General features: G+C 41.0%; 1 protein-coding gene across 6 annotated transcripts in view; it reads left to right on the top strand.

The window, feature by feature from the left end:
* LOC131689849 (protein furry) overlaps positions 1-14,459 on the top strand; it is a 411,320-nt gene extending 396,861 nt beyond the window's left edge. For all 6 annotated transcript variants that reach the window (XM_058975189.1, XM_058975188.1, XM_058975187.1 and 3 more), the window contains one exon: positions 13,660-14,459. In XM_058975189.1, coding sequence (XP_058831172.1) covers positions 13,660-13,991 — 332 coding nt within the window. In that variant the 3' untranslated portion in view covers positions 13,992-14,459. The remainder of the gene's footprint in view (positions 1-13,659) is intronic.
* The last annotated feature ends 884 nt before the right edge of the window (positions 14,460-15,343 follow it).

The raw sequence follows: 15,343 nt of genomic DNA, 5'->3' as shown, positions 1-15,343 counted from the left end.
TTTACACAGCATTCACAGCTATTTTGTTTCTTCGAAAAAGTTGTGTGTTTTGTAATGATAAAAAATACCTTCGAACATTGTTAACGCGAAAAATCAGAAACAAAAAAGATGGGTGGGTAATGTCAGAGACATAACCGGAGTGAAGTAGAATACACTTTAGACCGGTAAATTCTGCTCTGGAATAAGCAATTTCTATGCGATTTTGTCGACTTTAGCACATTCATAGTTTATTTGGAGTATTTTTGGAATTATCAAGTTGACAATTTGCAACATTCTTTGAAAATATTGTTGAACTTTTATGAATGAAGGCACGCAAACGAGCGTTTGACCGTCGTCCTACTACCAGCATTAGAGAAGTAGCAGATCAGCATTTTTCGCTACATGACCTGTACCAAACAAACCGTAAGTCCACCGGAGGAAAGGCTCCCCGCAAGCAGTTGGCAACAACTCCCTGGCAACCCTATACCATCATATGGAGTTTGACAGCGACCGACATATATGGGGCGTTATAGCTATAAAGCCCCAAACAAAGAATTATGTTCGGCACTATGCTCGATATTCAAGCATTTCACACGACGTTTTGCGTCTTGTGGGATGATTTAATAATTTAATTTAATCGACATTTTGTAACTAAATACAGCTTCTAATCATTCGGCTCAAAATCAATGTTTTGCCTTTCATGGCAGTGATGCTGGCTGTACAGAGACGTCGTCCTTGACAGGGGCTGGTTGGCAACGAAGGCCATGTAAAAGTGCCCCAGTCACGGTTAGCGTTAAGAAGCCTCATCGCTACCGAACAGAAACAGTCGCCCTGCGAAAAATTCACAGCTATCAGAAATCGAGCGGGCCTAAATTGTGACCCAAAATAAACCACAAACCAACAAGTTGTTTTCAGGACCAGCCAATTATAAAGTATTATTATTATAAATGAAATTTTCCATTGCCTTAAAACCTCCCACCCCCTTTCCACCCGGCTTGAATAACTATCAATCTTGATGATGCTGTGCGGCGGGGGCACTAGTTTTTTTTATAGTGGAAAATTTAGGTTTTCGCGTTTTTCCCTAAAGTTTTTTAGCTGTGCTGTTTTCAAGGAAGTTGTAGTTGAATTCAAAATAAAATAGTTTATTTCTGTTGTCAGAGATGGACCTTCCAACGAAAACTAGTCTGGCTCGCTTGGAATCGAATTGTATGGACCAACCACTGCTTTCACAAAATCTGTTATTTTCAGTAATTGAACATTCTACACAACTAGTCACAACTATTTTCAATCAGCGCAAAAATCGAAGATATTCATTCAGTACAATAGCAGATTTTCACTTTTAGAAAAACAGGCAACATTCTGGCCGAAAATTTTGAAACGGAGCACCTATATCGAAATGTTAGAAAACGTTCGATTTTTGTAAATTGAATCATTACACTAACCTGTCTACAAATCACACAAATAACTTTTTTATTTTGTGCCATTCTACTTGAAAGCGACGATATTGTTCACAAGTGGCTCACTTACCATCCAACGCTCTTGGCAAGCCACTTTCTGATGCTTGTAATAAAATTTCAATTCGATTCTTTGTCGATAAATTGATGGCCCTGAAAAGGGCCTTTTCTTTGGGCAGTTTTCGAAATTTACTTGGTGCTGGTGTATATGGTAACAGTTTTGGTGCCATCGAAGACGGCGTGCTTGGCCAACTCTTCTGTTACAGCAGCAAATGGACGGCGGTTTGAATTTTGCGGAACATGCTGCAAACGAACTGCTGCATGCTGATGCTGGAAACGAACTGAGCGTAAGCAACAGCATGCTGAGTTTTTATACCTGACTACAGCACAACGTAAGCTCGTCCTTTTTTGTGTTGTCCTCAATATGTGTTCGTCGTAGCTCCACCCCTTGGTTGGTCGACCACATATTTTTGATAAAGAACAAAATTGAAATTGTGTTTCCACTACGGAGATTATCGAACACTAAGGGTAAAGAGAGTAATGTAATACGGCACCTTTGCAAAATGTTTGAGAATTGAAACCTTTTTTGAATGCGCCTAGTAAACACGAAACTGTAAACAAACAAACAAAAGATAACTTTTTCTTTTGTGTCATTCTACGTGAAATCGACGATATTGTTCACAAGTAGCTCACTTGCCATCGAACGCTCTTGGCAAGCTACTTTCGGATGCTTGTAATAACAAAACTTTAATTCGATTCTTTGTTGATAAATGGCCCGTACCAAACATACCGCTCGTAAGTCCACCAGAGGAAAGCCTCCCCGCAAGCAGTAAGCAACGAAGGTCGTGTAAAAGTACCCCAGTCACGGTTGGCGTTAGGAAGAACAGAAACTGTCGCCCTGCGAGAAATTCACAGCTATCAGCAATCGAGCAGGCCTAAATTGTGACCCAAAATAAACCACAAACCAACAAGTTCTTTTCAGGACCAGCCAATTATATTCCAGTAAGATATAAATGAAATTTTCGTTTTCCATTGCCTTACAACCTCTTTCCTCCCGGCTTGAATTACTATCAATCTTGATGATGCTGTGCGGCTGGGCACAGGCAGTTTCCATTATAGTGAAAAATTTAGGTTTGCGCGTTTTTCCCAAAAGTTTTTTAGCTGTGCTGTTTTCAAGGAAGTTGTAGTTGAATTCATAGTAAAAAAGTTTACTTCTATTGTCAGAGGTGGACCTTCCAACGAAAACTAGTCTGGCTTGGAATCGAATTGTATGGACCAACCACTGCTTTCACAAAATCCGTTATTTTCAGTAATTGTACATTCTACAGAATTAGTCACAACTATTTCCAATCAGCGCAAAAATCGAAGGTTTTCATTCAATACAACAGCAGATTTTCACGTTTGAAAAAACAGGCAGCATTCTGGCCGAAAATTTTGAAACGGAGCCCCTATATCGAAACGTTCGATTTTTGTAAATTGAATCATTACACTAAACTGTCACAAATAACTTTTCATTTTGTGTCATTCTCGTGAAAGCGACGGTATTGTTCACAAGTGGCTCACTTACCATCCAACGCTCTTGACAAGCTGATGCTTGTAATAACAAAACTTCAATTTCATTCTTTGTCGATAAATTGATGGCCCTGAAAAGGGCCTTTTCTTTGGGCAGTTTTCGAAATTTACTTGGTGCTGGTGTATATGGTAACAGTTTTGGTGCCATCGAAGACGGCGTGCTTGGCCAACTCTTTTGTGACAGCAGCAAATGGACGGCGGTTTGAATTTTGCGGAACATGCTGCAAACGAACTGCTGCATGCTGATGCTGGAAACGAACTGAGCGTAAGCAACAGCATGCTGAGTTTTTATACCTGACTACAGCACAACGTAAGCTCGTCCTTTTTTGTGTTGTCCTCAATATGTGTTCGTCGTAGCTCCACCCCTTGGTTGGTCGACCACATATTTTTGATAAAGAACAAAATTGAAATTGTGTTTCCACTACGGAGATTATCGAACACTAAGGGTAAAGAGAGTAATGTAATACGGCACCTTTGTAAAATGTTTGAGAATTGAAACCTTTTTTGAATGCGCCTAGTAAAAATTCACTTCACTCCAGTTTGTTTCTGACCATATTTGCAATTTGCGTACTGAAATAAATCATAATTTAGGGTTTAACCCAAATAGCTCTCCAGGGAGAAACAGTCCATGAAACAGAAAATGCAAACTCATTCTTTGAAATGATTTTGGTGGCCCTGAAAAGGGCCTTTTTATAATGATACAAGTGAGTTCTACCTTTTCAACTTCCAAATCCATACAAAGTGCGTCCCTGCCGCTTCAGAGTATAGACGACATTCATTGCGGTTTTGCGCTTGGCGTGTTCAGTGTAGGTCACGGCATCTCGGATGACATTTTTCTGCACACCATCAGCATTCGTAGATTAAATTGGAGATGCATTTTACATCACTACGACGAGCCAGACGCCGACTGGCAGATTTGGTGATTCCCTGGATTTTATCACGAAGAACCTGGCGATGACGCTTGGTACGGGAACGCAAACATGATACCGCCCATTGTACCGTCCGGACGAGCATGTTGCTCGTGTGGTAAGCGAGCACCCACTGATACAAAACAAGCTCGCGTGACCTGTATATATAACATTCCCGTATGTAATGAAACGCTTACATGCTCCTTTTTGCCGGCTCTGCGTGGGATATGCTGACAAATTGCGCATTTTCCTCGCTGTTTCCGAAGGATTTTCTGAAAATCCTTGTTTTGGTTTATTTATAGTAGTCGCAGTAATTCCGAAATTTAATACGATATACGTGCACAAATTTCCGATCAGATAGTGCAAAAATATTGCGATTTCGTCCAGTAGAACGGAAGATACTCGCATTTCAAACCTGGGAAAATTTCTCAACTGAAATTTTTGAAACGGGACCCCATATTGAAACGTTAGAAGTATTCTACTTCAAAAGTTATAAGTAAAAATAAGAATTGTAGGACTTCATCATAGAAAATATCTTATAACTCAATAACTGTGAGTGACAGAGACAACATGTCTTCTGCAAAATATATGAAAATACTCTCCTCTACAACTTTGTTGAAGACGGCCAAGCGCTATCTCTTTGGGTTCAAAAGTTAAATTTTTCATAGCCTGCTATGATCAATTTTTTAAAACAACAATGTTGCCAAAAGATGGCGCTTTTTACACACACAAACATTGTAGAATATGTAAAATCGCTAAAATGAACAGTTTTGACTCCAATGAATTAAGTACCCCAAAACGCTGTTTTGAGCCACTGTGCATTGCTTGGATTGACTGAAATTGAAACAGCAATGTATGTTTTTAATGCTCTTCATAACCCAATAGCGCATAGTAATTTACACTTCACTACAGACACTCGTGTGTATAGTACCAGGCAAGCCAATAATTTACAACGCTCCAGGGCCTCCACAAACTTTGGTCAAAAACGTGTTTCATTTATCGGGCCAACGATCTATAATCAGCGTTCTACTGAATTAATACATATAACAAATCATTCGTTTTCGAGCTCTCCATCGAGACAGAGGTTGTTTTTTCTAGTCCGTAGTGCTGTGTGAGGCGATAAAGAATAGTGTTAATCCGCATTCAAGGTTATTTTGCCAGTTCGGTTCGGTCCTCAGTCTTTTGTTCGCGTGTGAGGATTAAACAATAACCAGCTGTATAAGCTGGATCGGTTCGTCGTTGGACACCAGTTTAAAGCTAAGTGATTTTTGTCATTTGTAACACATTTATTGCTTTCTTCCGTCTGCGCGGGCGCTGACCCCGTGCGTTGACGTTTTCTATGGTTCCCTCTCCGGATGGTCAAATGGAAGTTGAATCGGGTTCAACTTCTAAGGCTCCCCCTCGGCCCAAATGCTATCCAGAACTCTCAACTGGTCCATTTGTGGTCTTCTTTCGGCCCAAGACTAAATCACTGAATCTTCTTCAGATTTCTAGAGACCTGACGGAACGGTTCTCGGCTGTGACCGAAATTTCAAAGGTCCGCTCGGACAAGATAAGGGTGTTGCTAGCCAACTCAAAGCAGGCAAACGATATTGCTTGCTGTGAGCACTTTACGCGGGATTATAACGTGTATATTCCGGCGGTAAGAGTACAATCCGAAGGCGTCGTAACCGATGAGAGTTTGACGTGCGAGGATCTGCTGAAGTACGGGGTTGGCCGATTCAGAGACCGCTTACTTCAGCCAGTTAAAATACTTGAGTGCAAACGTTTGCACTCAGTAGTAGTTGCGGGGGATGGTTCAAAAACGTACCCCCAATCAAACTCTTATCGGGTGACCTTCGCTGGTACCGCTTTGCCAAATTTCGTCCTCTTGCACAAGGTTCGTCTGCCTGTGCGTCTGTTTGTGCCGCGGGTCATGAATTGCACAAAGTGTAAACAATTGGGTCACACAGCCACCCATTGTAGTAATAAGGCCCGCTGTGGAAAATGCGGGGAGAATCATCTGGATGATTCGTGCAGTAAGCAAGCCGAAAAGTGTCCTTACTGTGCGGAGAGTCTGCATGATATCTCGGCATGTCCCGCGTACAAACTACGCGGGGATAAACTGAAACGTTCCCTTGCGGGACGATCCAAACATTCTTTCGCAGAAATGTTAAAGAATGCTACGCCACCATCCTCAGCAAACATCTATACTCACTTGCCTCCTGACGAGGGCGAGGCTGGTAACCCACAAGAGGGAACATCTACTAGGGTGCCTAGAATTTATAGGAAGAGGAGGAACACTTCCTCTCGTAAAGTTCCTTGTAAAGGCCAGAAGGTGTCCCTTGAGGGGGCTCCGAAAGTCACATCTATTGGAAGTGTTGCAACCAAACCGAAGCAATTAGCTCCTGGTCTCGGAGGATTAAGCTCAGAGAAGGAGTTCCCAGCACTTCCAGGAACATCAAAAATCCCAAGTGTTCCTTTGTTTCAGTTCGAGAGTAATCACAGCACTGGAATTATAAAACTCTCGGACATAGTGGACTGGATAATAAAAACTTTCAATATTACTGATCCTATTAAAAGTCTTATGTTAGCTTTTCTCCCTACAGTGAGAACATTTTTGAAGCAGTTGACTGCTAAATGGCCCCTCCTCTCAGCGATTGTATCCTTCGATGGCTAACTCATCGAACGAGGTCACGGATTTGATCACTGTTCTACAGTGGAATTGCAGAAGTATCATCCCGAAAATCGATTCCTTCAAAATTTTAATAAATAATTTGAGTTGTGATGCATTTGCATTATGTGAAACTTGGTTAACTTCCGACATAGATCTCAACTTCCACGACTTTAATATTATTCGCCTGGATCGAGACACCCCCTATGGAGGAGTGCTTTTGGGGATCAAAAAGTGCTATTCCTTCTACAGAATTAACCTTCCCTCGATAACAGGTATTGAAGTTGTCGCTTGTCAAGTAACAACCAAAGGCAAAAGCCTTTGCTTAGCTTCCATATATATTCCCCCCAACACCGCGGTTGGGCACCGACGGCTACAAGACATCTTAGAATCTCTGCCAGCACCGCGACTAGTTTTAGGAGATTATAACTCTCACGGTACAGCATGGGGTTGCCTCTATGATGATAACCGGTCTTCCTTAATTCAGGATCTTTGCGATAACTTCAATTTGACAATTTTAAACACGGGTGAAATGACACGGATTCCTGCTCCTCCAGCGCGCCCGAGCGCCTTAGACTTGTCCCTTTGCTCAACATCGCTGCGGTTAAATTGCACGTGGAAGGTAATTCCTGATCCCCACGGCAGCGACCATCTGCCGATTGTAGTCTCAATCAATAACGGTTCAAGGCCATTGAAATCAATCAATATTTCGTATGACCTCACACGAAATATCGATTGGAAGAGCTATGCTGCCGCGATATCCGACAACATCGAATCTACCCAAGAACTTCCTCCGGAGGAAGAGTACAGCTTTTTGACTGGCTTGATTCTCGACAGCGCGAATCAAGCTCAGACTAAGCCAGTACCCGGCGCGAACATACAAAAACGCTCTCCTAATCCGTGGTGGGACAAAGAGTGCTCAGACGTGTACGCAGAGAAGGCCGCCGCGTATAAGACCTTCCGGGACGACGGGTTACCCGCTAGCTATCGACAATATGCGACGTTAGAAACGCGAATGAAGAGTTTGATGAAAGCCAAGAAACGTAGTTACTGGCGCCGGTTCGTTGACGGACTAACGAGAGAAACATCGATGAGCACTCTTTGGGGCACGGCCCGGCGTTTGCGAAACCGAAACAGTACTAACGAGAGTGCAGAATATTCAAACCGTTGGATATTCGATTTCGCCAAGAAGGTTTGTCCGGATTCCGCCCCGGCACAGAAGATTTACCGCGCCGCGTCTCCTCACGATAGCGCGAACGAAACACCTTTTTCGATGGTGGAGTTCTCACTTGCTCTCTTGTCGTGTAACAATAAAGCTCCGGGGCCAGACAGAATCAAATTCAACTTGTTGAAGAATCTGCCTGACTCTGCCAAGAGACGCTTGTTGAACTTATTTAATAAGTTTCTCGAGGCTAACATTGTCCCACTCGATTGGAGACAAGTGAAGGTCATCGCCATCCAAAAACCAGGAAAACCAGCCTCCGACCACAATTCGTACCGTCCGATCGCAATGCTATCCTGTATCCGGAAGTTGTTCGAGAAAATGATCCTATCCCGCCTCGACAATTGGGTCGAAGCAAATGGCTTACTGTCAGATACACAATTTGGCTTTCGCAAAGGCAAAGGGACGAACGATTGTCTTGCGTTGCTCTCAACTGAAATTCAAATGGCCTATGCTAGCAAAGAGCAGATGGCATCAGTGTTCCTAGATATAAAGGGGGCTTTTGATTCAGTTTCGATCAACATTCTTTCAGAGAAGCTGCATCAGCATGGTCTTTCAGCGACTTTAAACAACTTTTTACTAAACTTGTTGTCGGAAAAGCACATGCATTTTTCGCATGGTGACTTATCGACATCACGATTTAGCTACATGGGCCTTCCCCAGGGCTCATGTCTAAGCCCCCTTTTATACAATTTCTACGTCAACGACATTGATGAATGTCTTGACAATTCCTGCACGTTAAGGCAACTTGCAGACGATGGCGTGGTGTCTGTTACGGGACCCAAAGCTGTCGATCTACAAGGACCATTACAGAATACCTTGGACAATTTGTCTGCTTGGGCTATTAAGCTGGGTATCGAATTCTCCACGGAGAAAACTGAGCTAGTTGTATTTTCAAGGAAGCGAGAACCAGCACAACTACAGCTTCTATTAATGGGTCAAACTATCGCTCAGGTCTTCACAGTAAAATATCTAGGGGTCTGGTTCGACTCGAAAGGTACTTGGGGATGCCATATTCGGTATCTGAAACAGAAATGCCAGCAAAGGATCAACTTTCTTCGTACAATAACCGGAACATGGTGGGGTGCCCACCCAGGAGACCTAATTAGGTTGTATCAAACAACGATACTGTCGGTAATGGAATACGGATGATTCTGCTTTCGCTCCGCCGCGAACATACATTTCATCAAACTCGAAAGAATTCAGTATCGTTGTTTGCGTATCGCCTTAGGGTGCATGCAGTCGACCCATACGATGAGTCTCGAAGTGCTGTCGGGCGTTCTCCCGTTGAAAAATCGATTTTGGGAACTCTCATATCGATTGCTCATTCGATGCGATATCTTGAACCCGGTCGTGATTGAAAATTTCGAAAGGCTTGTTGAGCTCAATTCTCAGACCCGTTTCATGTCCCTGTACTTTGACTACATGGCGCAGAATATTAACCCTTCTTCTTACAATCCCAACCGTGTGCATTTCATAAATACTTCTGAATCTACTGTTTTCTTCGACACATCCATGAAAGACGAGATTAGTGGAATTCCGGACCACATACGCCCACAAGTGGTTCCAAACATTTTTTATAATAAATTCCGAGAAGTCGACTGTTCTAAGATGTTCTATACTGACGGATCAAACCTCGAAGGATCCACTGGCTTCGGTATTTTCAATCAAAAGTTCACCGCCTCCTACAAACTCAGTGACCCTGCTTCAGTTTACGCCGCAGAACTAGCTGCCATTCAGTATACCCTTGGAGTCATTGAAACATTACCCGCAGGCCATTACTTCATCGTTTCGGATAGCCTCAGTTCTATTGACGCTATTCGCTCGATGAAACATGGAAAGCACTCCTCGTATTTTTTGGGGAAAATACGGGAGCTACTGAGTGCTTTATCTGACAACTCTTTCCAGATTACCTTGGTATGGGTCCCTTCTCATTGCTCCATTCCGGGCAATGAGAAGGCAGACTCCTTAGCTAAGGTGGGTGCCTTAAAAGGAGACGTTTACGAAAGACCAATTTGCTTCAGCGAATTTTTCAGTATTACTCATCAGAGAACCCTCGAAAGTTGGCAAACTTCGTGGAGCAGTGGAGAGCTGGGAAGGTGGCTACATTCGATAATCCCTAAGGTATCGACGAAACCTTGGTTCAAGGGGATGGATGTGGGTCGTGACTTCATTCGTGTGATGTCCCGACTCATGGCAAACCATTACACGCTGGATGCACATCTCCGGCGTATTGGGCTCGTGGATAGTGGTATCTGCGCTTGTGGGGACGGCTATCACGACATCGAGCACATTGTCTGGGCGTGCACCGAGTACAGTTCCGCTAGGTCTCGGCTAATGGATACCCTGCGGGCCCGAGGAAGACCAACCAACGTCCCGGTTCGAGATGTGCTGGCAAGCCGCGATGTCCTCTATATGTCCCTTATATACACCTTTGTGAAAACCATCAATATACAAGTCTAGCTGCCCCTTCTTATTTTTCTTATCATTCTCAGAACCCTCTTCCACCTGTATCAAAGCATCTGTATTGAATGACCCAACAAACACGGGACCTACGGCACGAACATAACACGCTTAACTCGAAATGTAGCCGATCCACATCTGAGCCGTACTACGAAATCGTCTGGAAAAACCCCTGCCATCTTGAGGAGGACCACCCGGCGTCGCAGTACATGATTCCCCTGATGAAGGCCACCCGAGTTTGTAATCCATCCGTTGATCTCACGATGCCTGAAACTGAAATAATTTTCTCTCCCTGCCATCTTTGTCTACCCTCCCTCCCCTGACTCTTATACCCAGAAGTAACACCACTACCCCCCCACCAATATCATCACGAAGCATTTAGCTCTTCTTGTCTCTTCTAGTTTTAACTATTATATTATATAATCTCGTTGAAAATGCCCAACTCTACTACCCACAAAAATAACTATAATTACGAATCTTTTCAAAATTCAATCATGCCCTCTAGTTATTCCTAGTTTTAAGTTAGTCGTAAAAAATTGTCTCCCTTAGTTAAACATTATTTGCTCCAATAATCTCACTGATAAAATTGTCAAACCATATTGCCACAAAAACTAAATGACCCCCCTAATCTAACGAAAATAATATTATCCCCTTGTGTAGATATATAAGATAGCTATAAAATCGCATTAGTTTCATTTTAAAAAAAATCAATATGTAATCCCCTAGTTTTAAGCAATTTAAAATGTAAAACAAAACAAAATTGGCACCTTTAAGCTAACGCAACGTGCCTTATCAAATAAACGATTTGAATAAAAAAAATATAACAAATCGCATCCAATTCGAAACCAAGCAGGCACGTTTTCTTAAAAATAAAATTAGAGAATTTTTAATATAAAATTAGTTGTTCACCAAAAAGTTTTTTTATGTGCATTATTCTAATCATAATTAATATTAATTGTAGAAAAAAAATTACTTTCCGTATCTATCATAAATGCTACAGTTTTAGTTATTTTTTTTCTTCTTGTGTTGCCTTTTTTGTTACTGAGAACTGTTGTGTCCACTACCAGGGGGCTCTTTGTGCGAGCCTTTTGGTGTGGGGGTGAGAGCTTTAAAAAAACGCGTTTTAATCCACCTAGTGGTGCAATTGTGCCTTTCTCATTTATCCAAACTACGAATCCATGGTTGGTTATGTTTAATATAATGGTGTAAATATCTATTACATATTCAATGCGATTTACACATACGTACAATGAATCGACAGCTACGAACTTGAGTTGCTATGTGTCGACGCTGAAACACTTGAAACCATTTTTTATTTGAAACCATTTTCCGTTTTAAATTTTCTATTTCTACCATATCAAACAGAAAAATAAGTTTTCAGTGATTCCATGAAAAAGTGGCGAACCATAAAACATGACTAGCGCCAATTCGAATGAAACTTTGCAGTTGGGTTGACGAATCTCCTTGTTTTCCACTGGCAATAGAACATTTTGACACATAAACAATTTTATAAAAACCACTTGCGAAGGTTTTTCATGCATTACTTTCAAAAAATATTTTTCGATAGCCGTATTTTGTACAGCAAAACTATCTGATAATCAGATAAAGGGAATAAACAGTTTTGCGCGAAAAAAAGTGCAGGGTGGTGTGGTCCGAAACCAATTTTGCCTAAGCAAAATAGATGTTAAAAAAGTTTTAAATTATTTATTTTGTTTAAAACGCATGTGGATTCTTTGAACAAAACGTTTTACAGTAATGTTTCGATTATAGCACTATGCGTTTATATCAATACTTGTTTATATCACCCTCGATTATATCATGGTTTTGTCTCGGTTATATCACGCTTTTTGAAAAACAGAAAAGGCACACTAAATTTGGATCCAGTTAAGCCACATGTTGTGTCCTGGCACTTTTAATATTTGTTTACAATTAATTTGCTTATTTACATGTGGGGTAATGAGCCTATTAGTGGGTTTCGGACTATTTCGTTAAGGGTTTATATATGATGAGGTCGCCCAAAAAGTCGAACTTTTTAATTCTTTTATCTTAAAGTATAAATTCTTAAGAAAGTATCTTAAATTTTTGTAGAGGTCTAAGCAGTGAAAGTAAAGTTATAGCACTGTTCATCTTATTCCTTTACGTGGGCGGGGGGGGGGGGGGGGGGGCATTGGGCGTAAAACTTTAAACGTGAATAATCTCGAATTCTTGTTTCACCAAAACCGTTGTTGTAATCACTAGGATTGTCGAAATATCTTTCGCTCGATTCCAATTTTTGTTTTAGAATCTTTGTGACTCATTTGCCGTGTCTTAAAGCGGGCGCCTGGTGTACCGGATAAAAAAATCGACTTCTTTTTTATTCGCTTAATTGTTAGTTATCCGCAGGAAAATCTAACAAAATAATGAGAAAAATAAAATACGCAAGATATGGTAGGTATGCAGAGATATGAATTTTCTCATGAATTGATGTGAATACTTTTCTTTTAGAAGGACAGCATCAAGAATTGGAGATGTGACTATTTTTATGAATGTTGATACAACGAGGAATGAATCGTAGTCTCTTCGAATAAATTGTTTTAATAGTCAAGATATTTGCCAAAAACTTTAACGTGCCAGATTCCTTCAAGTTTAGTTTTGGGTAGCTCAACAATTTTAAGAAAAGGTACGGGATACGTAAAGTGAAGCTGTGTGGAGAAAAATTATCCGCTGATGCCATACCATTTGACCCAATGCGTTGAACAAAGATGGCAGACGCTGCTCTAACCAACCGCTTCAAATAGGTGGTGTGGTAATAGAAACATGACAAAAATAGGCTCATTACCCTATTATGATTAATTCTTTTTGACTAACTTTAACTTTTATGACTTTTTGTTTATAGAAATACATGGGTTAATGCTTGAATGTAATTTTTTGTTTTGTTTTGAATATATCACGCTTCAAATATATCACGCTAAAATACATAACGACCGTGATATAATCGAAACATTACTGTACTACATTTTTGGTAGCTGCACAAGGTATTCAGTTTCTATTTGATAGAGATAATGAGGCCTAATTAAAGTATACAAATTGGCCGTATCAAAAATGCATGGTCAGAATCCGACAGGCAATGGTCCCATCCCGACTCACTATTTCTATTACAGCAAATCAAAGGAAAACGATGTCTTAAATGTATTTTGCTTGTTTTGAGCAAAGCCGAACAATTATCATTCATTTGTCTTTAGGATTAAAATTCGGTAATTAAATCCCCATCCCACAAACTTTTTCTCCCCTGCTGTCAGCTCAATTTCTTAACAGGTGCTATTTGCCTCACAGCGCGAAGCGCGATTTTGCGCCACATCATTCATATTATAATTCATTAGCCTTCCCCAGCACAAATGATTAACAGGTAACATTTAATTTCCCCGACAGATGTATTCATCGCGTCCCGGTCGGAAATCGAGTTGGGCGAAATCTACCAGATTCTGATGGAAAACTTGCTGCACGTTTCGTCCGCCCTATCGAACATGGAGATCGGAATGAAGGCGACAAACAACACCAGTTCGTCATCGTCAACGGTGACCACGATGACGACAATACCGGCTGCCACCGGATCCGCCGCAGGATGTGGTCCCCCGTCTGGTGTCGGTGGACCGAGCGGGAGCGTGGGATCGGTTGCGCTGCTGCCACCTGTCCAATTCGGTCCGGTGCTAGCGTCGACCAATCCATTCAAGGATACGGTTGATATTATCACAACACTGTAGACTGAGTCCGTACAGAACGGTGCGATTTGTCCTGAAGAGTCAGAGCCGGCAAAGGGTTTTATTAATTACTTTTAATTTGGTTCGCATTGTCGGCTGTAATTGCATTGATTGATTTATATTATTCATGTGTCCGGTAAAATAGGTGCGATGAAACAGATCCGAGCGGGAGAAAGACAAATGATTGTGAAGGTAACATGATAGGATGAGTAATGATTTGAAATGTAGCTGTTAATTGTGGATTTATCCAAGATAGTTCGAATTCGCCGGGTAAATTACGATGACAAAGTTTAGCAAACTGCAGATATTTTATCTGGACAAGATTAATCCACATTAATTTGATTTCTTTACGGCACAAATACTAACTATTTACACAATTCTGTGTGATGCATAAACATACGTATGATTCAACTTTTTTAGCAATAGGAGACACTATAAAGTTTTACAAATAAATGCTACATTGTAATCAAACTAGCGGTTTTTCATTTTATTTGAATTGGATGATCTCATCACAAGGCCCCCCTGGGATTGTATTAAAGTCGTAGCTGGAAAATATGTCATGACAGGTCATCTTGGGGAATATTTTCACTTTGAAATTCACAATACTCGCATTCTCATGACATTTCATCCAAAAGCAGTCAAACAGGCGTTGGTAAATGCAATGTGACATGTTTGATTGGTACAGACAAGTTGCGAAAATGGAGCACAGGTTGAATTGTTATGTGACATGTCGCAAGGACTGGTATTGAATATGTACAAAACACCGAATACCGTGCATGTGCATTCAACTATTTCGTGTAGTTTTAATCCTTGTATTTTGTAGCAATTATATATTTTATTTTTTTTCTTCTATACATAACCGATTTGGATTCATTGATTAAGTGTTTCAAGGTGTCTTATGCCGATGGTTATAAGTTATTCCATATAGTTAAAAGTTACTCTGATGCATTGTTTTTGCAATCTCAGTTAGACATTTGGTGCAATTGGTGCATGACCAACAGGATGGTTTCGAATGCCTCGAAGTGTTCTGTGATTACGTTTGCACGAAAACGCTCTGTCGTAACATTTGACTAAAATATCTTGCAAAACAAATTAAAAAGAAACTACAGTGAATGATTTAGGTGTTCTTTTGGATTCAAAGCTTACATTTAAGGATCACATTGCTTTTATCTCGTCTAAGGCTTCGCGTAATCTAGGGTTTATTTTTAGGGCTACTAAGCATTTCACTAGCGTACACTGCTTAAAAACGTTGTACTGCTCGCTCGTTTCTTCCACGCTGGAATACGCGAATTGGTAAAACAAGTTTGAACCTTTTTAAAAGACAGTCTAGATCATATTTGGAAAAACAAAATATG

This window comes from Topomyia yanbarensis, chromosome 3 (genome assembly GCF_030247195.1).
Source record: "Topomyia yanbarensis strain Yona2022 chromosome 3, ASM3024719v1, whole genome shotgun sequence".
NCBI classification, from domain to species: domain Eukaryota; kingdom Metazoa; phylum Arthropoda; class Insecta; order Diptera; family Culicidae; genus Topomyia; species Topomyia yanbarensis.
The sequence above is the reverse complement of the archived record's forward strand: the minus strand, read 5'-3'. Positions and strand labels throughout refer to the sequence as shown.